The sequence below is a fragment of the Doryrhamphus excisus genome, chromosome 5 (genome assembly GCF_030265055.1).
Source record: "Doryrhamphus excisus isolate RoL2022-K1 chromosome 5, RoL_Dexc_1.0, whole genome shotgun sequence".
NCBI lineage: Eukaryota > Metazoa > Chordata > Actinopteri > Syngnathiformes > Syngnathidae > Doryrhamphus > Doryrhamphus excisus.
In genome coordinates, this window is record NC_080470.1 from 19368971 (window position 1) to 19396765 (window position 27795).

The window sequence follows — 27795 nt, forward strand, 5'->3', positions numbered from 1 at the left end:
TAAAAAAACGACGCTTTAGTCCCCTTCCCCCATCTTGAGGGACACTCCTTGCTTCCTCCTCCTCCTCTTCCTCTTCCCTGTTGGACCTTCTTGGCTAAACGTGTCTCCTCCACCGGCTTGACTCCCACGACGGCACTCGAACACTCAGCAGTAAGTCACCCTGGCCTGGATTTACACTTTGGAAATGAATTGTTTATTGCTATTGGCCGATAAACACGATAGAAGGAATAAATGCCATTAAATGTCATTCAGCGTTTCTGGACATGTTAAGCTAATGATGCTAGCTAACGGCTACCGACCACGCAGGTCACCGTCTTCAAATACTTTTATACGTTATTGCTGGGATTTAAACAACAATGAGATAACATCACAAAAGCACCCGAATCTCGCATCGTTATGTTTGTAAAAAGCGACATTAATTTGTATCGTTTTCCTTTCGTGACAATGACAGCACCAGTGAGGCGTTCACGTGCATCAATGGCGGCCTCGTTTGTTTCCATTCATTTATTTGATTGCGACGTTTTCACTGTGTCCCACGTGCCTGGGTACGAACGAGTCTTTGGCAGTTCAATAGTTATGAAAGCGAGTCAATCTGAACTGTTTCATCGATCACAACTCACCACAGTAATCAAGACTCCTCTTAAGGATGAATACATGCGGCAGGAGAGACCAATGTGGGCCAGTACTTTGACAAGTCCAAAGATCAGGATTTAATTATATTACTTGTCACTACCTGGTAGGGCACTAAAATGCACAAATTTAGTATAAACGGGCTTTTAAAAATGTCATATTTTTAAAATCATATTTACACTTTGATGGATCCGTTGTTGGCGCGCAAATCGGATCGATTTCTGTGCTCGAGAGGGATCCGTCGTTGGCGCGCAAATCGATCGATTTCTGCAACTGAGATGGATCCGTCGTTGGCGTGCAAATCGATAGATTTCTGCGACCGAGATGGATCCGTTGTTAGCGCACAAATCGATAGATTTCTGCGACCGAGATGGATCCGTCGTTGCGGCGCAAATCGATCGATTTCTGCGACCGAGATGGATCTGTCGTTTGCGCACAAATCGATCGATTTCTGCGCCCGAGATGGATCTGTCGTCGGCGCGCAAATCGATCAATTTCTGCGACCGAGAGGGATCCGTCGTTGGGGTGCAAATCGATCGATTTCTGCGCCCGAGAGGGATCCGTCGTTGGTGCGCAAATCGATAGATTTTTGTGCTCGAGATGGATCCGTCGTTGGCGCGCAAATCAATCGATTTCTGCGCCCGAGATGGATCCGTCGTTGCGGCGCGCAAATCGATCGATTTCTGTGCTCGAGATGGATCCGTCGTCGGCGCGCAAATCGGATCGATTTCTGCACCCGAGACGGATCCGTCCTTGGCGCGCAAATCTGATTGATTTCTGCGCCCGAGATGGATCCGTCGTTGGCGTGCAAATCGGATCGATTTCTGCGACCGAGATGGATCTGTCGTCGGCGCGCAAATCGATCGATTTCTGCACCCGAGATGGATCCGTTGTTGGCGCGCAAATCGATCCGTCGGTGCCGCGCAAATCGATCGATCGATTTCTGTGCCCGAGATGGATCTGTTGTTGGCGCGCAAATCGATCGATCGATTTCTGCGACCGAGATGGATCCATTGTTGCCGCGCAAATCGATCGATTTCTGCGCCTGAGACGGATCCGTCGTTGCCGCACAAATCGATCGATTTCTGCACTCACGATGGATATAACTGCCTTGCGCTGGAGAACGATGCTTTGACACTGTGCTGACGATATAATGGCAATCCTTGATCTGCTAATTAATCAATTAATCAAAGATTTGAAATTTGCATGCATCGACTTAATTGTTGATTCTTGTAAGTAACACTCAGCGCTGCCATATGTTGGCATCTAAACAAACTACATACATCCATCCCAGGCGCAGTAATATACCATCGATCGTGAGCGCAGAAATCGATCGATTTGTGCGCTAACGATCGATCGCACAGATCCATCGTTAGTACATAACATATGCATTAGTATTGCTGTTATTGGGTCGTGTATTTTGACAGTGATTGTTATATTTCCACTTCCAAACGCTTGCCTTCAACTGGATGAAAAGTTTGATTTGTCACTTTGAGACTTGAGACTTGACCCTTTACCCGGACGGTGAGTCGAGGCATTTTTATCGCAGCAGGAAATGGCTTCTCAAATACTGTCTAAATGCATTTTGTTTAATTTTTTGGTTTAATTTCATGAATTGGTCGTGTTGTGAAACAGGAACTGGAAGGCATTTCCTGCGTTAACCGCTACATTAATCTCATCAAAACTTGCATGGCGTGCATGATGTAATGAATGGGAACCGCAGTTGGTCAGAATGTGTTTTAACTGTACATCCATATTTTGCAACATTGTCGTGCTTGTACAATCTCATTAGAACCCATACATCTCAGTTTTGATTGGCAAACACGGTATTAATTTATCAATAATGTTAATTGCTGGCAAACTACATATAGTAAATAGTGTGGCTACTACTTCCTGAAGAAGGAACAGCACCACCCAGTGGTAGCAAGAAATTATACTAACGGTAGCCTATACGGATTTTTCCACTTTTCTGACATATACCTGTGAGGCGTCTTTGTCTTAAACGACACACTCAGATATTTGTGCAGCGTTTTTCTGTCCTTGTTAGACCCAGTTTGTGCTGCTCTCTGAAGGGAGTAGTTAACAGCATGGTAAGAGATTTTAGTTTTAGTTTAGATTTTCAGATGGCTTTTCCAGCATGATTTATTAATAGATTTTGCATCGTTTTTCTGTCCTTGTTTGACCCAGTTTGTGCTATTGCTAACATTTTTGTGTCTTTCATGATTACAGTCACCCCTGGTTTAATTAATTGGTTACAGACCTGCCAGCGATAAATTAATTTCCACAATATAGGATTCCAAGTCCATAAATGGAATATTTTTGTAGTTGAAGCACGGAAAATCTGTTTCTGACTTTGTAAATACGAGGGATTTACGTTGCCGATTTTGATACCAATCATCCATGAGTGAAATTGACTGATTTTGACACCGATCATATGGAATAATTCTTGTTTGTTTCTGTTTCTTCTTGCACATTTGTGCATCGTTTTTCTGTCCTTGTTAGACCCAGTTTGTGCCTCTCTCTGAAGGGAGTAGTTAACAGCATGGTAAGAGATTTTAGTTTTAGTTACGATTTTTAGATGGCTTTTCTAATTACAAATGTTTGTGAAATACATGAAAATGTGTTTTTCTTTGGAAAACAAAGAAATGTTCAAGTGATCCCAAACTTTTGAGTGGTAGTGTAAATGTTGTTAGAAGGTTGTATTCCCATGGTAAACGATGCCCAGGTTAAAAATAATTAGGTTTGTGTGTTTGGAATGTCTCTGAATGCTCTGTTTCAGAGAGTTTTTTTTAACACTGGCTCCCAGTGACATCACAGCGACCCGGATGTTCTTATAAGGTCGTGCTAGGGTAACCCATGCCCCTCTCCCCACTCTGAAGCACTCTTTTGTGGGAGATTTCACCACAGGGAGCGTCTGAGGCTGCATGGCGGTCGAGTGGTTAGCGCGCGGACCTCACAGCTAGGAGACCAGGGTTCAATTCCACCCTCGGCCATCTCTGTGTGGAGTTTGCATGTTCTCCCCGTGCATGTGTGGGTTTTCTCCGGGTACTCCGGTTTCCTCCCACATTCCAAAAACATGCTAGGTTAATTGGTGACTCCAAATTGTCCATAGGTATGAATGTGAGTGTGAATGGTTGTTTGTCGATATGTGTCCTGTGATTGGCTGGCCACCAGTCCAGGGTGTACCCCGCCTCTCGACCGAAGACATCCGCTTTGGTTCTGCTGCTTATGGTGACAAAAGACAGATGAGAAACATGGTCTGCTACTTTTTACTTGAATTTTCAATACAAAAATGATGTTTTGGTATTAAAATCCGACTGTTTGACATGCATGTCATGATGGGACTTAAGGGGTGGACAGTTTAGTTTTGTCAAGCCTAACATAAGTAGACTTACTCTTAGGTTGATCATCATCATTCATCATCATGGCCATATTCATCTGCATGTTCATCTGTCATTCCTTTGCATGCTGCAGCGCTATACTGTTCCCATTTCATTTCTAACAATAGTGATTACCCGTCATTTCCAACCATGACCTGGAACTAACATCAAACATGGCCGGCATGAGCTCAGGCAGTGTCGCCCTTTCACACGTGTATTTGCGTTACACTTCATTCCTCATAGATATTATATCTACTGTAAAGGCTTCTGTTTGGATATGAGGCTATGCAAAGTAACAGTGTTTTAGTAACAATGTTTTTACATACAATCCAAAATAATTTCAACAAAAAGTGTCTGGAAAGATTTAAATTTTTTCATTGATTACTTATAGTAAAATACGCTTCAGAATAAAAGCGCAAGATTAAGACCATTTGCGAATCACTGCTTTGTTTAGTCATCATTAATCTCACTGTTGATTGCTTATAGTGAAATACCCTTCAGAATAAAAGCGCAAGATTAAAACCATTTGAGAATCACTGCTTTGTTGACAGTCATCATTAATTTCACTGTTGATTACTTATAGTAAAATACCCTTCAAAATAAAAGCACACAATTAAGACAATTTGAGAATCACAGCTTTGTTGACAGTCATCATTCATCTCACTGTTGATTACTCATAGTAAAATACCCTTCAGAATAAAAGCGCAAGATTAAGACCATTTGCGAATCACTGCTTTGTTGACCGTCATCATTAATCTTACTGTTGATTACTTACGGTATAATATCCTTCAAAATAAAAGCGCAAGATTAAGACCATTTGAGAATCACTTATTTGTTTAGTCATCATTAATTTCACTGTTGATTAGTTATAGTAAAATACCCTTCAGAATAAAAGCGCTAGATTACAACCATTTGAGAATCACTGCTTTGTTGACAATCATCATTAATCTCACTGATTATAGTAAAATACCCTTCAAAATAAAAGCGCAAGATTAAGACCATTTGAGAATCACTGGTTTGTTGACTGTCATCATTCATCTCAGTGTTGGTTAATTATAGTGAAATACCTTTCAGAATAAAAGCGCAAGATTAAGACCATTTGCGAATCACTGCTTTGTTGACAGTCATCATTAATCTCACTGTTGATTATTTATAGTAAAATACCCTTCAAAATAAAAGCGCAAGATTAAGACCATTTGAGAATCACTGCTTTGTTGACAGTCATTAATCTCACTGTTGGTTACTTATAGTGAAATACCTTTCAGAATAAAAGCGCAAGATTAAGACCATTTGCGAATCACTTATTTGTTTAGTCATCATTAATTTCACTGTTGATTAGTTATAGTGAAATACCCTTCAGAAATAAAAGCGCAAGATTAAAACCAAATTTGAGAATCACTGCTTTGTTGACAGTCACTGTTAATCTCACTGTTGATTACTTATAGTGAAATATCTTTCAGAATAAAAGCGCAAGATTAAGACCATTTTAGAATCTGCTTTGTTGACAGTCATCATTAATTTCACTGTTGATTAGTTATAGTAAAATACCCTTCAGAATAAAAGCGCAAGATTAAGACCATTTGCGAATCACTGCTTTGTTGACTGTCATCATTAATCTCACTGTTGGTTACTTATAGTGAAATACCTTTCAGAATAAAAGCGCAAGATTAAGACCATTTGCGAATCACTGCTTTGTTTTGTCATCATTAATTTCACTGTTGATTAGTTTATAGTAAAATACCCTTCAGAGTAAAAGCGCAAGATTAAGACCATTTGCGAATCACTGCTTTGTTGACAGTCATCATTAATCTCACTGTTGATTACTTATCGTAAAATACCCTTCAGAATAAAAGCGCACGATTAAGACCATTTGAGAATGACTGCTTTGTTGACAGTCATCATTAATCTCACTGTTGATTACTTATAGTACAATACCCTTCAGAATAAAAGCGCACAATTAAGACCATTTGAGAATCACTTCTTTGTTGACAGTCATCATTAATCTCACTGTTGATTACTTATAGTACAATACCCTTCAGAATAAAAGCGCACAATTAAGACCATTTGAGAATCACTTCTTTGTTTAGTCATCATTAATTTCACTGTTGATTAGTTATATTGAAATACCCTTCAGAATAAAAGCGCAAGATTAAAACCATTTGAGAATCACTGCTTTGTTGACAGTCACTATTAATCTCACTGTTGATTACTTATCGTAAAATACCCTTCAGAATAAAAGCACTAGATTAAAACCAGTTGAGAATCACTGCTTTGTTGACAGTCATCATTAATCTCACTGTTGATTAGTTATAGTAAAATACCCTTCAGAATAAAAGCGCAACATTAAGACCATTTGCGAATCACTGCTTTGTTTAGTCATTAATTTCACTGTTGATTAGTTTATAGTAAAATACCCTTCAGAGTAAAAGCGCAAGATTAAGACCATTTGCGAATCACTGCTTTGTTGACAGTCATCATTAATCTCACTGTTGATTACTTATCGTAAAATACCCTTCAGAATAAAAGCACTAGATTAAAACCAGTTGAGAATCACTGCTTTGTTGACAGTCATCATTAATCTCACTGTTGATTAGTTATAGTAAAATACCCTTCAGAATAAAAGCGCAAGATTAAGACCATTTGCGAATCACTGCTTTGTTTTGTCATCATTAATTTCACTGTTGATTAGTTTATAGTAAAATACCCTTCAGAGTAAAAGCGCAAGATTAAGACCATTTGCGAATCACTGCTTTGTTGACAGTCATCATTAATCTCACTGTTGATTACTTATCGTAAAATACCCTTCAGAATAAAAGCGCACGATTAAGACCATTTGAGAATGACTGCTTTGTTGACAGTCATAATTAATCTCACTGTTGATTACTTATTATTATTCCAAATGAGACGGTAGTTTCTTAGAATATCCCATTCCTAATTCCAAGTTGTACCAAGTTGACTGGCGCAGATCGACCTTTTGACCTCAACGACCTTTCTAAGTGCATGTGTGAAAGAGCTTTAATGATCCCTTTTTGCCTGAATTCCTTGTGCTTTTACTCCCAACTAATCCACAAGCCTGTACTTTTCTTTTTCCTCTAACCGAACCAAGATGTCTAAGAAGACCCCCCGGTGCACTGCAGCGGATCTGTCTGCTCATATGACTTCCACCCAGAGTCAGGTGGACTGCTCGGCCAGCTCGGTGGCCGAGCGTAGAGCCGAGGCCAACTCCAACCACTCAACATCGTCCTCTCCGGAGAGCGGAAGTGTGAACGGAAACGGAAAGCGAAACGGGAAACGACGTCGCAGCAAGAAGCGTTCGTCGAAAACGGAGAGCGACGCAGAGGAGAAGGTCAACAGCAATGAAGCGACATCCGAGACGACCGCCCGGCGACTGATTGGCCTGCGGTCGGAGTGCGCCAACGTGTGGTTTGAACGCGGCATCTACGAGCAAGCGGAGAGCCTCAACCAGTGCTGGCTGGCGAACTCGTCCAAAAGAACCCCCGACCTCAACCCGGAGAAAAAGGCCCCACGTCCCGGCAAAAAGAAAGCCGACCACCATATTGAAAAACCCGTGCAGCCGACTGATTCCTCGGAGCACTCATCCCAAATCGACATCACATCCAGAACTCGGTCTCAAGCGCCAGACGGCCAGCAGACGGCGGCGGTCGCGCCGGCTGCTCGCCAGTCGGTCAACGGTCTGTCCCCGGTTCTGGCCGAACTGTTCCGAAATGTCTGGTTGGAGAAGCCGCAGTACGATCGCGCCGAAGCTAGCTTCTACCAAAATCTGCACGGCAACAATTCATCCGCCCCCAGAAGCAGCGACCGCCCTCAAAGCCTCGTCGAAGAAGACGAGGAGGAAGTAAAACGAGTTGTCCCGCAGGCAAAAGCCGAGGTCTTCCACGCCCTGCACCCCATCCAGGAAGAGGAGGAGCCCGTTGAGGTGCCTGAGAAGCACGAGCGCCAGGATCCGGGAATCTGCTACCTCCTTCATCCCGACAGCGAGCGTGTGTGGTCGGAGAAGTGGCGCTTTGACGCAGCGGAGAGCCGCTTCCACGCGGGAACGAAAGCTTGGAGGCCCAAAACGACCGACTCCACCGTCCACCCGACGGAAAAGTATGATTCAACCCGGAGAATGGATCCACTTGGCATTTCTCTTCTTTTCATCCCCTTTTTCCTTTTAGTTGGGAGCAACCCATCATCTTTTTTCTCCATTTTGTACTTTTTTCTTTGTGGTTCTTGCTTTAGTTTTCCATTTTGTTTTTTGACTGATGGTATGAATTGACCATTATTTTCACGTCAACACATTTGTGTTTTATTTGTTTGGGGTTGACCAGTTAATAGCTTAAATCAGGGGTGTCCAAAGCCCGGCCTGGGGTCCAGCTGTTTTCATTGGCCGTGGACGTATTTGAAAATGAATATATTATTACACTAATTAAACTTTGTGAACTACAACACAAGGCTAATTTAGCATCCATCAGCTCGGTTCTAGCATAGACCCCCGCATCCATCCGAAACGTTTGGACACGCCTGGTTTAACTGTTTGAAAAAAACTTTATTGCCAGTACATCCTAACGTAGCGGGAGCCATCTGTCCAAGTCACACCTCCAGTCTCGTTCACACTTCCCGCTCTCCTTTTTTTTTTTTTTTCTTCTCCAGCAACATGAGCACCGTCAACTTCCTGCTCCAGGAGAAGATCTGGTTTGACAAAACGCGCTACGATGAGGCAGAGAGGCGTTTCTTCGAGAGTGTGAACAGCTCCTCGCGTCATCCGGCCCAGGCGGTCCGCGTGAGTGGTGACTGGAACATCAGCACATCTTAAATGCGTCGGGCTTGTTTTTGGAATGTCATTTTGTTGTCTTCCTCAAGGATGCGGGCGCTAACAGCATCCTTCAAGACATAGCTCGGGCCCGGGAGAACATCCAGAAGTCGCTAGCAGGAGTAAGTACAGTCAAACTGTCAAGGAGGGCCTGGCTTGAATGAATTATTAGTAATAAATAAAAAAAAAAGAATCTGCATATTAAAGCAATCTTACATACGTTTGGCTTAAATTCAGCATTTCCAAGCATGAGATGGTTAAATGAACTAACAGAAGGAATTAAGAGGCGGTATTAACATTGTGAATGTAGTATTCTACATTGGTCACTAGGTGTTAGTAATTGTTAGGTGAGACTTGATTGCCAAAACAGGTTTTTTTTTTATGATGGTTCAAATTGAACCAATGTCATTGCGATAAATGAGGAATTTTGCCTTATTAATTGTTAATTTATTTTATACTAATATTAATATAAAATCAATATTTTTATGTATAATTATAAAATAAAGAATTATAATTTATAATTTTATATTAATATTATAATATTAATATAAAATAAATATATTATAATTAAAATCATATATAATTTATTTAATTATTAATTATTCTGTATAAAATGTATTTCTTGGCATTTTTGGCTGTCTGGAATGGATAAATCATATTTAAATTACATTGGTTTAAATTGAACCAATGTAATTGCAATAAATGAGGAATTTTGCCTTATTAATAATTTATTTTATATTAATAATGTAAAATCAATATTTTATGTATAATGTTAAAATATAATATATTAGAATTTATAATAATATTTTATATTAATATTATTAACATAGCATAAATATATTATAAATAAAATAATATATAATTTATTTAATTATTAATTATTCTGTATAAAATGTATTTCTTGGTATTTTTGGCTGTCTGGAATGGATAAATCATATTTAAATTACATTGGTTTAAATGTAACCAATGTAATTGCGATAAATGAGGAATTTTGCCTTATTAATTCATTTTATATTAATATAATATTAATATAATATAATAATAATATAATATTATAAAATATATTATAATTTATAATATTTTATGTTAATATTATTAATTTACAATATTAATTATTAATGTATTTTATATTAATATGAAATCAATATTTTTTATTCATACTTATAAAATATCTTATAATTTATAATATTTTATATTAATAATATAAATGTTATACTCATGTTAATACATTATAATTTATAATTGGTATAAATTCTAATAATATATGTTATAATTACGAATAAAAAATATTGATTTTAAATTTATAATATATTATTAATATAAAATAAATATATTATAAATAAAATAATATATAATCGATTTTATTATTAATCGTTCTGTATAAAATGTTTTTTTTGGGTATTTTTGGCTGTCCAGAACGGATAAATCAAATTGTAAAAGTTCCGTGGGTTTTCATACGTTTTGGTTTTTGTCTGCCATTTTGGAATGAAAGCTTAGGGACCGGGGTGCAATGGCGCTTTTTAACCATATAACATAAAATCCAAGAGATGCATGCCGCAAATTAAATGTTGGTGTTTACTGCGGCATAACCGCCACCTTTCAACTGTAGAACCACTGTGCTATTATAAATGACACATGACTCCATGGGTCTTTCATCCATTGTTTATTGCAGAACGCCAGCAGCAGCAACGCGTCTGATCAAGAACTCGTCTGTAGAATAAAGAGCCTGGAAGTGGAAAACCAGAGCTTACATAAAGGTGGGTTATTTTCGTTTTTAATGTATTTTTTTTCACACACTTAAAAACGATGAGATTTCAACTCTGGTTCTATCTCTCTCAGTTGTACACGACCTTAGGGCCGCACTGCTCAAGTTGGAAAGTCGGGTAGCAGTACTGGAAAAATCTCCTGTAGCTGTAGCGTCAGCTCCTTCAGTCCCCTACACAAATGTAAATATAATTTTTAGTCACTTGTCATTGTGGGGTATTTTGTGAATTTTAATAATTGACTCCAGTTTGTAATAAAAGTGAAACATAAAATGTAGAAAACGAAAAGAATACTTTGCTGATGCTCTGTACTATACTCTATACTGTCTTAAGGGCACTACAGCCCAGCAAAAGGCTAGCGCACCCGCAAAAGAGGAAACAGATGACGATTTGGACTTGTTTGGTAGCGACGACGACGACAACGAAGAGGCGGAGAAACTCAAAGAGCAGAGATTGAAAGAATACGCCGAGAGAAAAGCCAAGAAGCCGGCTGTCATCGCCAAGTCGTCCATCTTACTGGACGTCAAACCTGTAAGAAAGGGGTCTCAAACTCAATTTACTTGGGGGCCACTGAAGTTCGGGTCTGGGTAAGACTGGGCCGCATCAGGTTTTCCAAAAAAAAAACAACGCATTTGTTAAAAAAATAAATAAAAAAAAATTCTACACAAAATAAATAAACAAATCAAGAATAAAGAAAATCAATCAGTAATAAATAAATAAATATAATAATAATAATAAAACGGCAAATAATAAAAACTCAAGAAACCACATATAGTTGGTGGGTAGACAAATTATTTTTTTGAGATTAAAATGAACAAAGCATTATTAGAGCCATGTAGACATGACAAAACACGACTATAGTCACATTTATACTCTTTTTATTTACAACATATTGCGCAACTGCAGGGTCTTGAGACACATGCTAACTCGCAAACTAGAGAGCTAGCGACCTAAACGGTAGCCTTCAAGTTATTTCCTTTAAACTTAAATAGCCAAAAACTTACCACTTCCACATGGATAGGGAGGATAACTATTAACAGTTATTTAACCTTTAACATGAACATTAATCAAACGTAATAATTTTTTCTGGGTACATGATACCATACAGCATCCATATCAAACTTGCGCGGGCCGCACTAACATTAAACTTTCATATCAAGGCGGGGGCCTCAAACTAGTGTCCTGCGGGCCACATTTGGCCCGCGGGCCGCGTGTTTGAGACCCCTGCTGTAAGACATTGTGTGGTTCCGTCTTTAGCTGAAGACTAAGGATGAAATGTGTTCCACGGGTGACCGTCTGCCTCATTGTGTCCCTTTAGTGGGATGATGAAACGGACATGGCCAAGCTGGAGGAGTGCGTGCGCTCGGTGCAAGCCGACGGCCTCTTATGGGGCGTGTCCAAACTGGTTCCCGTGGGTTACGGCATCAAGAAGCTCCAGATCTCATGTGTGGTGGAGGACGACAAGGTGGGAACGGACCTTTTGGAAGAGGAGATCACAAAGTTTGAAGATTATGTAAGTAGACTTATTTTTTTTTTAGTGCTATACTTTTATAAAGGACACAAAGGAGTTCATCCTATGGACCCAAGGGCAGTGGAAACATTGAAAGCAACACAAAGTCACAGTTAACTTTTTCACTAACCTTTTTGGCCTTTCTTCATCAAGGTGCTAGAAGCAAAACAAAAGCTACTAAACGAGATATGTCCTTTCATTGTGTGGAAATATGGGCTAATAACTATAAAAGCAATCTTCACTGGCCAAATGTACTGCAAAAAAAGGCCAGTAAGGATAATTCATAATGCTGCCTACAGAGAACATACTAACTCCTTAATTCTAAAATGACAAATACTTCAACTTGCTGATATAGTTCATCTTCAAACAGCTAAAATAATGCATAAGGCTAAAAATAAGCAATTAGCTAAAAATGTCATCCAATACTTCTCTACAAGAGAGGAGAAATATGATCTCAGGGAAGAAGTACATTTGAAACACTTCTATGCTAGGACTACGTTATGCTAGCCATAGCATTTCAGTATGTGGAATCAAACTATGGAATGGATTGAGTAAGGAAATCAAACAATGCACAACGATGAGCCAATTCAAGAAACAATACAAGCAGTTGATGTTTGCTAAATACAAGGATGAAGAGTCTTGAACCAGTCATGATGTGCTATATATATCACTATATTGACACTTACTATGGTACCCATTATGGCATTGGATGCTCATATCACCTCCTACTTTGGTACAGGAACAAAAAAATAATAAATAAATTAATTAAAATAAATTAATAAAATAAAACATTATTCATGAAATGAAATTAAAATAAAATTAAATAAATTAGAATAAAAAATTATTCATTCATGAAATTGTATTAAAAAATACAATAAAATTAATAAAATAAAATTAATAAAATACATTATTAATTCATGAATAATTAATTCATAAAAATTATTTTAAAAGATAATAAAATAAAAAAATCATTCATTCATGAATATTTTATTTTATTTTTATTTTTATTTTACCCATTATGGCATTGGATGCTCATATCACCTTGTACTTCGGTACCTAAAAATAATAATTTAAAAAAATGTAAACAAATTTTTAATTTGAAAAAAATTATAAAATTAAATTAAAAACAAAAACTTAAATTATATTTGGAAAGCAGGAAGTGAACAAATGTAACAGTTACTGATTGTAAAAGTACCAGATGGAGGGGTAGGATTTAATAAGCTTTGCTTCTTCCTACTCCTTTTGGACATATGGAACTGGGAACTGATTATGGGATGCACTCAATTGGAATCTGATGCACGTTCAAATGAAATGAAACCATTACCATTGTTGTTTACATACACAATATAATATCTGTATCAAGACTAATCCAAGTGTTTTGCTGTGGTTGTCTTTCAGGTTCAAAGTGTGGACGTCGCAGCGTTCAATAAGATTTAAATGCAGTCTGTCTCGTACCGTTACCACACCGTTTGTTTGTGTTCATTAATAAAATCCTCTTGCACTGAAACACGTCTTGTTGGAGGGGAGGGTATATTTCAAAATAACAGCACAGGCACCATCACTTAGTGTTAATATCATGGTTGGGTTTATTTTGGGGACATTAAGGGAAGAAAGGGAAGTCAGTGAGTACTTTTAATGTATTGTTATGAAAATTAAGGCACTAAATAGTTAATTTCTAATCAGGTACATGTTGGCATGCAAGTACAGACAGTGATAATGTGATTATGTGGGGTATACTTCCATCAGTCAGTCAACACAGCCGAGGTTGACTGTGGCACGGGCCCCGAGCCACACGGCCGGGTACAGAGGCTGGTCAAATGTAGTCTTCATCTGGTGCAGCAGCTGGATTCCTCCTGGGGTCACCGCATAGAAGCGGAGCACTCCCGCATCGTGGTCCAGGAAGATGCCGATTCGGTGGGATATTGCGGCGGCGGAGGGAAAGCTGACTGTCTCGTTGTTGTGGATGAAGTCCAATGCTGAAGGACTGCATCGAAGACTCCACGATAGACTGTTGTGTCCCAGCCTGCTCTCGTTGGATGTCCCCTGAATGCAAAGAAGCCCACCTGGGGTGAGATACCCTTTTTATATTTATTGTAAAACAGGGGTCTCAAACATGCGGCCCGCAAACCACCAGTTTGAGGCCCCCGCCTTGATATGAAAGTTTAATGTTAGTGCGGCCCGCGCAAGTTTGATATGGATGCTGTATGGTATCATGTACCCAGAAAAAATTATTACGTTTGAATAATGTTCATGTTAAAGGTTAAATAACTGTTAATAGTTATCCTCCCTATCCATGTGGAAGTGGTAAGTTTTTGGCTATTTAAGTTGAAAGGAAATAACTTGAAGGCTACCGTTTAGGTGGCTAGCTCTCTAGTTTGCGAGTTAGCATGCGTCTCAAGACCCTGCAGTTGCGCAATATGTTGTAAATAAAAAGAGTATAAATGTGACTATAGTCGTGTTTTGTCATGTCTACAGGGCTCTAATAATGCTTTGTTAATTTTTTTTGGAAAACCTGATGCGGCCCAGTCTCACCCAGAATCCTAGCTCCAGTGCCCCCCCAAGTAAATTGAGTTTGAGACCCCTGTTGTAAAAGCATTACCTTTCTCTTGATGCTCTCATAGGTGACTCCCAGCGCCACCTGTTGGCCGCCCCATGCCGCTTCCCAGTAACAAACTCCTTTCAGACCTTCACGGCACATGACCTGAACCCAGCCGTCAAAGCGGTCTGGGTGGTCCGGGTAGGAGTGCAGTTCTCCTGTTCGACTGACCATGCGGTTCCCTTCAGTCAGCGACAGCTCCTTGTGTGCAGTAAAGGGGTCCAACGAAAGAGGGCGGAAGTCTGGAGACAAGGAGCGTACGGATGATTTATATGTGGAGCGACTGATACTGGTAAGAAACCACTACTACTCACATTGAAGGAGATCACTTCTGGTGTCCAATGCTGGAACGCTGGGAATGTCGCACTTCATCACTAGCATACAATTTAAAAAATGTATAAAAAATAAAAATATATATGAATTTCCTAGCTCGATAAAGACGTTTTTGTGAGATGCTCACCTTGAGTTGGCTTTTCCAGCTCCAGAATGGTGACATTTTTTACTGTGAAAATACAACAAACAGGTTTTTTTTTTCCATGTGTCAGTGGGAGGACTGGTCGGAATGTGATGACCAGACTAAGGATCGACCAATATATCTTGCAGTTTTATTTGCAGATATTTGCAGTTTTTCCTTGAATCGGTATCGGCTGATACGCGCGTGGATTCACCCGATATATTTTCCGTCGCATGATTTACAGTCAGGCATCTGCCGGGGCAGCTTTGCATAACAGTTTAAGTCAGGGGTCTCAAACTCAATTTACCTGGGGGCCACCGGAGCTAGGTTCTGGGTAAAGCCGGGCCGCATCAGGTTTTCAAAAAAAAAAATATCTTCAATGCTTTTGCTTCTGCTATACCTTACACTTTTTCAGTACTTTGGTTCCGGTTTTCCACACCAAAATATCTAATAAAACATTCCACTGTTCTCAAATATCTTAATTTTTATTTTTCTATACATAAAATAAGATTTAAAAAAATAAACAAATTAAGAATAAATCAATCGATCAGTAATAAACAAGTAAAATAATAATAAAACAGCAAGTAAGAAAAACGTAAGAAACCACATACAGTTGGTAGAGAAATTATTTTTTTCAGATTCAAATGTACAGTATTAACAGTTATTTAACCTTTAACATGAACATTAATGAAACTTAATAATTTGACCCAATTAGCAAGTTAGCATCGTACTCAGTTCCATCTGGGAGCAGCGTCGTAACTTTAACAACATGTTTGATATTTGAGATGCTTTATCTTGACGTATATTTTCCGTTTTATTCCAAATCATTTCCTGCATTTATTTGTACCCAGCGTCGTAAGCCTTTAGCTTCATTGCTAATCCAAAGCAAAACAGGGGCGGGGTAACAGGGTAGGGTAACAGTATGGGCGGGGCAAAATCATGTTAATTGTGTCCGGTGTGCACACAGCTTTAAGCTGTCATTTCAACGTTAAACTTTGGTATCAAGGTGGGGGCCTCAAACTAGCGTCTCGGGCCGCGAGTTTGAGACCCCTGTACTAAATTGTGTCAGTATGATGTGTTTGGGTTATCATGGTCATTTTTTCATGTAAATTGAGGGATCAAAAGCAGTATCGGCCACAAATATCGGCTCAAGCAAAATCGGCCATCGGCTAAGGGTGATGGAAAAAAATCGGTATCGGCATCGACCTAAAAAAAAACATATCGGTCGATCCCTAGTGTTTACATTTCAATAAATATTTGTTTAAACATAAGACCTGTAATATTTGTTATCATGGTCATTTTTTCATGTAAATTGAGGGATCAAAAGCAGTATCGGCCACAAATATCAGCTCAAGCAAAATCGGCCATCGGCTAAGGGTGATGGAAAAAATCGGTATCGGCCCCCAAAAAAACATATCGGTCGATCCCTAGTGTTTACATTTCAATAAATATTTGTTATCATGGTCATTTTTTCATGTAAATTGAGGGATCAAAAGCAGTATCGGCCACAAATATTGGCTCAAGCAAAATCGGCCATCGGCTAAGGGTGATGGAAAAAAATCGGCATCGGCCCCCCAAAAAAACATATCGGTCGATCCCTAGTGTTTACATTTCAATAAATATTTTTTATCATGGTCATTTTTTCATGTAAATTGAGGGATCAAAAGCAGTATCGGGCACAAATATCGGCTCAAGCAAAATCGGCCATAGGCTAAGGGTGATGGAAAAAAATCGGTATCGGCCCCCAAAAAAGCATATTGGTCGATCCCTAGTGTTTACATTTCAATAAATATTTGTTATCATGGTCATTTTTTCATGTAAATTGAGGGATCAAAAGCAGTATCGGCCACAAATATCGGCTCAAGCAAAATCGGCCATCGGCTAAGGGTGATGGAAAAAAATCGGTATCGGCCCCCAAAAAAAAACATATCGGTCGATCCCTAGTGTTTACATTTCAATAAATCTTTGTTATCATGGTCATTTTTTCATGTAAATTGAGGGATCAAAAGCAGTATCGGCCACAAATACCGGCTCAAGCAAAATCGGCCATAGGCTAAGGGTGATGGAAAAAAATCGGCATCGGCCCCCCAAAAAAACATATCGGTCGATCCCTAGTGTTTACATTTCAATAAATATTTGTTTAAACATAAGACCTGTAATATTTATCATGGTCATTTTTTCATGTAAATTGAGGGATCAAAAGCAGTATCGGCCACAAATATCGGCTCAAGCAAAATCGGCCATAGGCTAAGGGTGATGGAAAAAAATCGGTATCGGCCCCAAAAAAAACATCGATCGATCCCTAGACCAGACACACCTGCAGTGGTGATGTTGGCAAATTGCGCGTGGTAGAAACCCTGGAGCTGCTCCTTCATGTCAGAGATGGCGCCCCTCACCCCGCCGAAGGAGACGTGGGGACTGACAACCAGGGAAGTGTTTTCTCCCGCTTGGATTGGACTCCCCAACGACTCACACATGGACTGCAGACAAAATGTTTGTGTTCCATACATCAAACCAAATGTGTCCAAAGTATGGCCCGGGGCCATTAGTGTACCGTCAGTTTTCTCTTCACCTGTACGATGAGGTGTTGATCCTGCGACCGTGACAGCCCTTGGAGCGTGGCGTCTCGCTTCTTCAGCTCAGAGATTTGCCGTTCCAGTCGATGCAGCTGGTTCTCGGATCGGGTGACCTCGGCGTTCTCCTGAGCCCTGATGAGCGCCTTCACCTCCACCCGACGGCACTCCAAAAACTCTTGCAACTCCTCGAAGATCCTGCTGGCATCCTTGACTGCTTCCTTGGCGAGACGCTTGAGAATAAGGTAAGAATGAATGGAAACGGAAAAAAAAATTATCCTCCTACTCTGTGTGGAAGTGGTACATTTTTGGCTTCCTCAATTTAGAAGAAATACATTCAAGAACCTGAGTTCAATTCCACCATTTGTGTGGAGTTTGGGGGTGAAAAAAAATCTCCTCCGACTCTGTGTGGAAGTGGTACATTTTTGGCTTCCTCAATTTAGAAGAAATAAATTCAAGAACCTGAGTTCAATTCCACCCTTTGTGTGGAGTTTGGGGGGTGAAAAAAAAACTCCTCCGACTGTGTGGAAGTGGTACATTTTTGGCTTCCTCAATTTAGAAGAAATAAATTCAAGAACCTGAGTTCAATTCCACCCTTTGTGTGGAGTTTGGGGGGTGAAAAAAAAACTCCTCCGACTGTGTGGAAGTGGTACATTTTTGGCTTCCTCAATTTAGAAGAAATAAATTCAAGAACCTGAGTTCAATTCCACCCTTTGTGTGGAGTTTGGGGGGTGAAAAAAAAATCTCCGACTGTGTGGAAGTGGTACATTTTTGGCTTCCTATACTGTGCAATGTAAAATACACTGGATGATATCAGTACTTACAGAGAAAGACTTCAAGTTTTGTTTCAGCTGCTGCACCTCGGATTCTTTCTTGGTGATTTGCTCGGAGAGATTTCTCCGCAATTCTTGTAAATGTTTCTGCGGAAGCAAGAAACTGGAATGAAGCCGCTATTTTGACGACACTTTTCATTCTAATATTTTCATGTTTAAAAACATATTTCAAATGATGCAGTTTTATGGTCTGTGTAAACGTGCGCACCTCTCCAACAGTCCTCCCCGCATGGACTGAGGACACATCAAAGGTGGTATGTGCAAAGCCTTGGCTCCTCGATGGCGCCAGGTCCTGGTAGAGGGGAGGCGCGGACGGACCCTGACTTAACTGCATCACCCCCAGCCTTTGGATCATCTCGGTCAGCAAGGTGTTCCTGCCCAGCGTGGGTCTGGGACTGAAGATGGCTCTGCAGTGTGGACAGCTGCAGACCACTTGACTGTCCCAGTAGCTTGTCAGGCAGGCCAGGCAGAAGCTGTGACCACACGTGATGGTGACCGGGTCCTTGAGCAGCTCCAGACATATTGAACAGCTGAACTGGGTTTTATCCAAGCCGAGGTAAGCCTGGGCCATTGTGGCGGGGACACGATGAAATACCAACAGGGTCACCTGGTACAGAGGGGGAAAGAAGTATTAGTATAAGTATTGTGTAAGTTAACCCCCAACCCCATTCCACCAATTTAGCCAATCTGAGTGGTCAAATAGGCAGGAAGTGCTGCTGCAAAACGAGTCCGGCTCATGTGAAACTTCCTACAGAACATTTAAGTATGCCTGTTTAAATATATGTATGCTGTAGTGCTATGGTTGCTGGTACATAATTCACCCCGGAACGATTAATAGGGAAGTGGTTGCCACCCGGAGGGGTTTTGTTATTGCTGCTGAAAGTGGGCTGTGATTTCTCACGGAGCCAGGAGTGTAAGTTAATGTTGTAAAAAAAAGAATAACGTTCTCTCCCGAGTTCGACACAAATTCTGATTACCTTCCATTATTTTTCCTGTACCAGTTTGACAACACTATCATTTTAATGCTTTATTTCCCGTGTAGAAACAAGTTATTTGTTATGAAGGAGCTATCGTTCTTCCGGAGAGCAGATGATTCACCGTGTAGCTAGCACCCAGTTAGCATTAGTTTTGACACAACTCGGTGCTAATACGTTCACTGGCGATATGATGCGAGGTGAGTAAATGAGATAATAACTCACCAGTTTCCACCGTCGCGCTTTGAGTACTCGCTGACAAGCAATGCCAATGCAGTGCACTGGCAGTACCCGGATGTTGCATTCAAATCCGTCAATATTATGAGTGCCCACTGACCGACAGACACTTGTTCCAAGGACACTAGAATTGAATAGGACTTAATCATAGCGGAATGAACAGAAGCGTAGTACGCCATGATGGGGGCGGGGCTAGGCACACAACTACATACTTCACTAGCTCTTCATTTGATGAAATTAACTAATGTTATTTACCGAACACAGTAAATGTATACGCATGCATATTTTTTGTTTTGGATTTTTACTGATTTCGGAGTCACATTTTCCTCCATTCCAGTGTTACAAACACAGCGCCGGGCAAAGGCAGACTACGGAAGTGGTAGCTAAGATGACAACCATATTCGAATGTCCTTGCTCACCAATCACAATGGCCGCAATCTTAAAAAGGAGGGACCAACTTTGAATAACGGCGGCTTTCCACCACACGTAAAGGTGGGAAGAAGCCAACAGAAGGGGGGGTGTAAGGATGAATTTGGGACAGCGCTACATTGTAGCTACATTTTTCGAAAATTTTCTACTGCTGACGGAAGTATTTCCATTTGACACTCAACCATTGGCTGCGGCACCGGAAAAGGAAACATGACCTTATTGGGGAAATGGGCGGTACCGATTCCGATATCAAGTAAAAGTGACGTACAAAAGACAGTGTTGCCGCTACCGAGATTTATACGTTTACATTAGGATTTCATCATTGAATAATCACGATTATTGTAAGAATCAAACCTACGCCAAGTATTTAGGCAAATAAATATTTGATACATAATACACTTGAATCAAAAGTGCTGTGTTTGAACAGGAAACGAGACAAACCACATTGTAGTGTGTACATAAGAATGTTCACCAAGTTTTAACCCCTTTTTGCGTGAAGAAGAGCGAACTTCATGTCCCAGAAACCCCGGCTTCATTGGACCCGGCTGGCTGGACTCCCGAGTGTCAGTCATGGCAGCGCCTTCCAGAGACACATGTGGGACCAGGGAGAGGTCGGTTCTGGATCGGGTCCCGCCGCTGCTGACGGACTTGTACCAGTTCACCATGGCGTACGCGTACTGGCGGGCCGGGCGGCACCGGGACTCTGCGGTTTTCGAGTTGTTCTTCAGAGAAAACCCTTTTTGTGGAAGTTTCTCGCTGTTTGTGGGACTCAACGACTGTCTGACCTTCCTCAGGACTTTTCACTTCACGGACGAAGGTGAGGCGATTAAAAAAAAATACAAAAAGTGTTAATTTGAAACTTCGGGAATGTTCGGGTGCATTCGGGTTCGATGTTGCGCAACCTCGGCGAGAGGCTCAATGGTCGAACTTGATCTCTCTTTAGTGTCATGTAGTGGATTAGCAAAGCAATATCTGCCTAAAAAGATGGCAGAAAATAAGGAGTTGATCCCCTGCTGGTTTTCTTAAAAGTACCCCACTTTTTAGAGCAGCGTCCATTTTTGTTGTAAAAATAAATAAATGATGCTTACAAATTAATTTTCATGATATTGAGTGAGATAATTATTAAATATCTCACCAACCAGCAAGCATTCTGACCCCCACAGTCCATGAAACACTAATTAGTCCTGCCTCTCCACTACCATGGGCAAGACCAAAGAGCTGTCAAAGGACCTCAGGTACAAGATTGCAAGTTACAAGTGCGTTTTGGGGTGTTTCTCTGCTAAAGGGGCCACGTCACCCTTCCGGGGGCTCTCAGCAGGAACACCGAAGACAGGCCATGGAGGGGGTCTTGACCGCGACCCAAAACACGAAGAAGGAATCCACTTCCTGGATTCAAGGTTCCCAACAACAGTCTTAACTGACAAGAGTTTAGTTTGAGCTCCACACGAGACCCCCCCCCCCCAACCCCCGCCCCCACCTCATAAACCAACACATGACTCTATTGTTAGCGTCTTAGTCTTAAACGTTTGCCCGGGACTCGTTTTCAGACAGTTCTTTTTGTGCTTCTTGAACTTAGATGTGGACTTCCTGCGTTCCGTCCTACCGCCAGCGACCGATCCGGCCTTCTTCCAGTTCCTGCGGGGTCTCGACTGTTCTGATGTTACACTCCGCTCTGTCCCAGAAGGCATGGTGGTCTTTGCCCGGGTAAGGGTTCCGGCTTAAGGGTGACCCCTTTTTCCAAGGGGGGGCTGCATAGTGAAAAATGAAAGGATGCAAGGGACACTTATATTTTGACGTTATACATTTTTTTTTAAATTTTCCAAATATTTTGTGTTCCTCAGCATTAATTTTTGTACATTTTCTTAATAATATTATAATTTATAATAATAATATTTTGAATTTATTCACATGAAACAACCTTTTCCCCAACCTAGTTTTGGAATAGCTCACAACAGTAATGTAATATTAAAGTATGGCTTATATAAAAAAAAAAAAAAACATATATTTTTTAAAAAATATTTCAGCTATATGCTATGAAAATACCATTATCTTCACTCATAATATTACAAGTTTATTCTTGTAAATTGTGACTTTTTCCTTATTAGAATATGGCTATTTTTCTTTATTACGTACTTTCTGCTGTTTTTAAATGTTTAATTTTACAACTATTTACATTTTTTTTTACTTTATTGCCATAATATTTTGACTTTATTCTCCAATTAGAATATGGCTATTTTTCTTTATTAAATGCATTTTCTGCTGTTTTTAAATTTTACAACTATTTCAACTTTTTTTTACGTTATTGCCATAATATTTTGACTTTATTCTTCAATTAGAATATGACTATTTTTCTTTATTACATACATTTTCTGCTGTTTTTAAATTTTACAACTATTTCAACTTTTTTTTTTTTACTTTATTGCCATAATATTTTGACTTTATTCTCCAATTAGAATATGGCTATTTTTCTTTATTACATAAATATTCTGCTGTTTTTAAATTTTTACAACTATTTCAACTTTTTTTTACTTTATTGCCATAATATTTTGACTTTAGTCTCCAATTAGAATATGGCTATTTTTCTTTATTACATACATTTTCTGCTGTTTTTAAATTTTAAAACTATTTCAACTTTTTGTTTTTACTTTATTGCCATAATATTTTGACTTTATTCTCCAAGTATTCAAAATTTTTCTGCAACCTACTTTTCCAAATATTACAGCTTAATTTGTTGTTTTATCACAATATTAGAATATAAAATATCCTCTAATATTTCAACTGCATCCCACTAAAATGTTATTTTTCTTTTTAATATTACATTATTCTCTTCAAATTGTATTTTTCTCAATATTTTGATTGTATTTTTTGTGTTAAATTACTGTATATTTTTCGAATGCGCTGTGAGCCAATGTAACACAAATGGCCCCCGGCCTGCACTTTGGAGAGCACCGGTCTAAGTGGTGTTCTTGGCAATGTGTGCAGGAGCCTGTGATGGAAGTGGCAGGTCCGCTGGCTGTGGTCCAGTTGCTGGAGACCAGTTTGCTTTGTCTGGTGAACTACGCCAGGTAACACTGACTCGCACAGCGACATGATGCACCAGTTCGAGTCCACAAGAACGTTAAAACCGTCAATTTTAGACATCCCAATTTTGCATATAGTTAGCATCTTCGGGACAAACATTTTTTGTGTTTTTGCTACTTTTTTTAAACTAGCATCAGTTTTTTCATCATAATTTATGGATCATCTGTCGTCAGACTCCATAATACCAACTGCTGGTCTTGCAGGTTTCGTGCCTGCATAGTGGCGAGGCTTAAGGGTGTGGTCAGTGCCTGCCGAAAGTCTTGAGTGGCGTCCTCCTCCCATTTTACTTCACACTTCACGCTAAAAAACAAAAACAATCATGTCCGCCGTGTTGAACGTACCTGCCAACACATCCCGTGAAAACAATGTTGTGGGGTTAGCATGTTAGCAAGCGGCACAAACACTTATTGGCCAATACTTCTAAAAGTGTATTTTGTTTTGTGTCTTGTAGTCTAGTCTGCAGTAACGCCGCCCGCTTCCGCCTGGCATGTGGTCACAGGAGAAAACTGCTGGAAATGGGTCTCAGAAGGGCTCAGGGTCCAGATGGAGGCCTGACTGCGTCCAGATACTCGTATATCGGAGGTGATGGTCATGTGATGGCCGATGACGGACTATTACTGTATTTTGTTCTCATGGTGCTGTCCTTCAGGGTTCGATCTGACCAGTAATGTTCAGGCTGGACTGCTGTTTGGGGTCCCTGTTGCAGGGACCATGGCTCACTCCTACGTCACCTCTTTTACCTCTCTGGAGGAGGTCTGGCCACGAGTGAGTATCTGAACTCGACCATTGATCTTTACATTGGTAGAACCTGTATACATGGACAGGATTTCTAGGCGGAGCCAAGACATTGAGGGTGTCCAGTTTGGGGGCCTTTTTGTGGAGGATGTGGTCCGTGTCCCTTTTTGTTTACTTATCCAATACCCGTCCTAACACAACCTTTTAATCATCCAAGCGAGATTCAAATGGTTCCAATAGTTGCAATGGCTCCCATGGTTCTGATGCTTCCAATGGTCCCAATTGTTCAAATGGCCCCAATGGTTCCAATAGTTCCAATGGTTTCAATGGCCCCAATAATTCCAATGGGCCCCAATGGTTCCAATACCTCCAATGGCCCCAATGGTTCCAATGGCCCCAATGGTTCCAATATTTCCATTGGTTCCAATGGCCCCAATGGTTCCAATGGCCCCAATGGTTCCAATATTTCCATTGGTTCCAATGGCCCCAATGGTTCTAATGGCCCCAATGGTTCCAATATTTCCATTGGTTCCAATGGCCCCAATGGTTCTAATGGCCCCAATGTCCCTAATGGTTCCGATCGCCCCAATAGTTCCAATGTCTCCAATGGTTCCAATGGTTCCAATGGCCCTAATGGTTCCAATGGCCCCAATGGTTTCAATGGCCCCAATGGTTTCAATGGCCCCAATGGTTCCAATGACCCCAATATTTCCATTGGTTCCAGTGACCCCAATATTTCCATTGGCTCCAATGTCCCCAATGGCCCCAATGGCCCCAATGGCCCCAATGGCCCCAATGGCCCCAATGGCCCCAATGGCCCTAATAGTTCCAATAGTTCCAATGGCCCAAATGGCCCCAATAGTTCCAATAGCCCCAATGGTTCCAATGTCCCCAATGGTTCCAATAGTTCCAATGGTTCCAATGGCCCCAATGGTTCCAATGGCCCAAATGACCCCAATAGTTCCAATGGTTCCAATAGCCCCAATGATTCCAATAGTTCCATTGGTTCCAATGTCCCCAATAGTTCCTATGGTTCCAATGTCCCCAATAGTTCCTATGGTTCCAATAACTCCAAAGGTTCAAATAGCCCCAATGGTTCCAATAGTTCCAATGGTTCCAATGTCTCCAATAGTTCCAATAGTTCCATTGGTTCTGATGTCCCCAAATAGCCCCAATGGTTCCAATAGTTCCAATGGTTCCAATGTCCCCAATAATTCCAATAGTTCCATTGGTTCTGATGTCCACAATAGTTCCAATGGTTCCGAAGGCAGCTAGCCGTTAGCACGTGCTCTCTCACTAATCTGCTCTTCCTCTCCAATCAGACGCTTGTCACTGTGAATAGTGACCATGATCCGGTAGATTTGATCTCTCTGACCAAGGGTTGGTTGGGTCGGGTGTGTGAGCTTCTGGGGGCGGAGCCCGGGAAGATCCACGAGGGAGAACTGGCTGCCTTCCTGTCGTACGCCATCGCCTACCCCCAGAATTTCCTCCCGGTGATTGACAGCTACAGTGTTACATGGTAATTTGGATATGTTTTCACATAAAAGTACATGAAATAATGATATTATAATAAATACGTTAAGTTGATGTGTTGTGAGCTTTGCTTTGCTTTGCTTCAGCAGTGGCCTGTTGAACTTCTGTGCTGTGGCCTTGGCGCTTTGTGAGCTGGGCTACAGACCGATGGGAGTTCGATTAGACAGCGGGGATCTCTGCAAGCAATCCGTGGACGTACGTGGTGTCCTAAGACTCTGCAGTGAGCAGTGAGTGAGGTGCCATGATGCTCATCTCAACCAAAACCTGATAGAAGTACCGTCGATTTTATTATCTCACGCTTACTGTTCTAGTTTCTCTGTCTCGGCCTTTGATTCCCTCATCATTGTTGGCACCAACAACATCTCAGAGCAATCCATGGTGGAACTCAACACCAAGGTAGCATCTATCATCTATCATGTATCCCCTTGGCTTTCCCATCTACTCACATTTCCATCTCTCAGGAGAACGAGATCGACGTGGTTGGCGTTGGAACGCATCTGGTCACCTGCACCAAACAGCCCTCGCTGGGTTGTGTGTATAAGGTGATTAAGAAACCAGTTCTGAGTATTGTGGTTTTGTTTGTTGACATTGTACTTTTATTTGTCTGGGAGCTGGTGGAGGCTCGGGGCCGGCCCAGGATGAAGATCAGCGAGGATCCGGAGAAGAGCACTGTTCCAGGAAGGAAAGCTGTCTACCGGCTAGTTGATGCTGATGGTAAGAAGAGAAGGCAGGGTTTTGAAGCGGTGGTGGTGGGCCGCATACGAGGGCGATCTTCTGGGGCAATCTTATTTACGATTCATTTAACTTTTTAACTAGCAGAACACGAGCCGAGGGCTGCACGGTGAGCCAGTGGTTAGTACGCAGACCTCACAGCTAGTAGACGTTAGTTCAATTCCACAAAAAAAAAAAAATCTCCTCCTACTCTGTGTGGAAGTGGTACATTTTTGGCTTCCTCAATTTAGAAGAAATAAATTCAAGAACCCGAGTTCAATTCCACCCTTTGTGTGGAGTTTGCGGGTGAAAAAAAAATCTCCTCCTATTCTGTGTGGAAGTGGTACATTTTTGGCTTTCTCAATTTAGAAGAATTAAATTCAAGAACCTGAGTTCAATTCCACCCTTTGTGTGTAGTTTGGGGGTGAGAAAAAAATCTCAGACTCTGTGTGGAAGTGGTACATTTTTGGCTTCCTCAATTTAGAAGAAATAAATTCAAGAACCCAAGTTCAATTCCACCCTTTGTGTGGAGTTTGGGGGTGAAAAAAATCTCCTCCTACTCTGTGTGGAAGTGTTACATTTTTTGCTTCCTCAATTTTGAAGAAATAAATTCAAGAACCTGAGTTCAATTCCACCCTTTGTGTGGAGTTTGGGGGTGAAAAAAAATACAAAATTCCAGGTAAATAGAGGGCGGCACCCCGTGTCGGTCACCTGCAGGAGTAGGAAGGACAATCCGAACATGGATCCCGAGATGTTGAGTCGTGATGATGCCCTTTACCTTTGGGCAGGACATCCTTTTCTGGATCTTCTGTGTCTGGCAGTAGAGTCCCCACCAGAGGCGGGGCGTCCTCTGAGCTGCCATCCTCTGGGCGGGGGTGACACTTCTCTATCTGTCACTCCAGCTCAGGTCACCCGTCTTCGCCAGGAAATGTTTACAAAAGGACAGGTGAGTATTATTACACAGCGGACTACTACAAATGTACCTGAACGCAGCATCCACACGTTGGTGCACGTTTTGGACTTGACATAAATGTGTTTCTAGGTCACGCGGCCTTTGAGCAGCACTGCAGAAACCAAAGCTCAAGTCCAGGACTCACTCCAGAGCCTGCACCCTCGACATAAGAGGCTGCAGGAGCCTGACTCTTACACGGTGAGTCTGTCAAACGCAGAAATCAGTTAACCTTCCTCTTGTGTTAGCTTTCTGGTATCATGTCTTATGTTAACGGGTGGGTTTTGACCCATGTATTAAATCAGCTATAAAATACACTAAAAACAATAAGTTACCATCAAATTTGGTCCTCATGTCTTGGTTACCTTCTTAGGCTTCCTCATCCATGAAAATGTTGCTTTTAATACTTTTGGTGTGGGCATGGAGGCCTTTTTTTGTCACTATACCCCTCCATTTCTATTTCCAAAAATGGTCAAATGAACCTCAAAAGAATCATATTCATAAATTGAATTCTTTTGTTACCTGGCTATTACTGAGGGATATAGAACATATCTCTTAAATCAATTAGTTTGATTTATTTTCTCATTTTAGTAT

At 40.8% G+C, this 27795-nt stretch overlaps 3 protein-coding genes across 8 annotated transcripts in view; 2 read left to right on the plus strand and 1 right to left on the minus strand.

Annotated features, from left to right (window-relative positions):
- Positions 1 to 13809, plus strand: eef1db (eukaryotic translation elongation factor 1 delta b (guanine nucleotide exchange protein)). Of its 6 annotated transcripts, XM_058073526.1 has the most exons (10): positions 53 to 150; positions 2108 to 2154; positions 7117 to 8120; positions 8664 to 8793; positions 8874 to 8945; positions 10496 to 10580; positions 10663 to 10769; positions 10920 to 11117; positions 11905 to 12099; positions 13495 to 13785. In XM_058073526.1, the coding sequence occupies exons 3-10, from the start codon at positions 7117 to 7119 to the stop codon at positions 13531 to 13533; spliced, it is 1830 nt and encodes a 609-aa protein (XP_057929509.1). In that variant the 5' UTR covers positions 53 to 150; positions 2108 to 2154; the 3' UTR covers positions 13534 to 13785. The 6 variants fall into 6 exon arrangements, with proteins under 6 accessions (XP_057929511.1, XP_057929510.1, XP_057929512.1 ...); XM_058073527.1 differs by lacking the exon at positions 2108 to 2154 and having other exon boundaries at positions 8 to 150; positions 13495 to 13809; XM_058073529.1 differs by lacking the exon at positions 7117 to 8120 and having other exon boundaries at positions 21 to 150; positions 13495 to 13653.
- LOC131129723 (tripartite motif-containing protein 16-like protein) lies at positions 13669 to 19882 on the minus strand. The gene is made up of 9 exons (XM_058073536.1): positions 19752 to 19882; positions 18761 to 19159; positions 18544 to 18639; positions 17719 to 17952; positions 17464 to 17626; positions 15153 to 15194; positions 15007 to 15066; positions 14696 to 14934; positions 13669 to 14139 (listed from the first exon to the last, which is right to left on the minus strand). The coding sequence occupies exons 2-9, from the start codon at positions 19121 to 19123 to the stop codon at positions 13843 to 13845; spliced, it is 1494 nt and encodes a 497-aa protein (XP_057929519.1). The 5' UTR covers positions 19124 to 19159; positions 19752 to 19882; the 3' UTR covers positions 13669 to 13842.
- naprt (nicotinate phosphoribosyltransferase) overlaps positions 19480 to 27795 on the plus strand; it is a 9558-nt gene continuing 1242 nt past the window's right edge. Inside the window, exons 1-13 of the mRNA XM_058073531.1 lie at positions 19480 to 19726; positions 20692 to 21009; positions 21769 to 21896; positions 23175 to 23257; positions 23725 to 23855; positions 23923 to 24038; positions 25331 to 25527; positions 25628 to 25768; positions 25853 to 25937; positions 26003 to 26083; positions 26153 to 26255; positions 27041 to 27198; positions 27295 to 27402. Coding sequence (XP_057929514.1) covers positions 19642 to 19726; positions 20692 to 21009; positions 21769 to 21896; positions 23175 to 23257; positions 23725 to 23855; positions 23923 to 24038; positions 25331 to 25527; positions 25628 to 25768; positions 25853 to 25937; positions 26003 to 26083; positions 26153 to 26255; positions 27041 to 27198; positions 27295 to 27402 — 1734 coding nt within the window. The 5' untranslated portion in view covers positions 19480 to 19641. The remainder of the gene's footprint in view (positions 19727 to 20691; positions 21010 to 21768; positions 21897 to 23174; positions 23258 to 23724; positions 23856 to 23922; positions 24039 to 25330; positions 25528 to 25627; positions 25769 to 25852; positions 25938 to 26002; positions 26084 to 26152; positions 26256 to 27040; positions 27199 to 27294; positions 27403 to 27795) is intronic.

Excerpts from the sequence above, each read along its gene's own strand:
- LOC131129723 (XM_058073536.1), bottom strand. The coding sequence starts at position 19,123 with ATGGCCCAGGCTTACCTCGGCTTGGATAAAACCCAGTTCAGCTGTTCA. Across the intron at positions 17,953-18,543 it reads AAAACTTGAAGTCTTTCTCT|CGTCTCGCCAAGGAAGCAGT; the intron begins GTAAGTACTGAT and ends CTTATTCTCAAG. Across the intron at positions 14,140-14,695 it reads ATGAGAGCATCAAGAGAAAG|GGGACATCCAACGAGAGCAG; the intron begins GTAATGCTTTTA and ends CTTTGCATTCAG.
- eef1db (XM_058073525.1), top strand. Across the intron at positions 10,581-10,662 it reads AAACCAGAGCTTACATAAAG|TTGTACACGACCTTAGGGCC; the intron begins GTGGGTTATTTT and ends TATCTCTCTCAG. Across the intron at positions 10,770-10,919 it reads CTTCAGTCCCCTACACAAAT|GGCACTACAGCCCAGCAAAA; the intron begins GTAAATATAATT and ends TACTGTCTTAAG.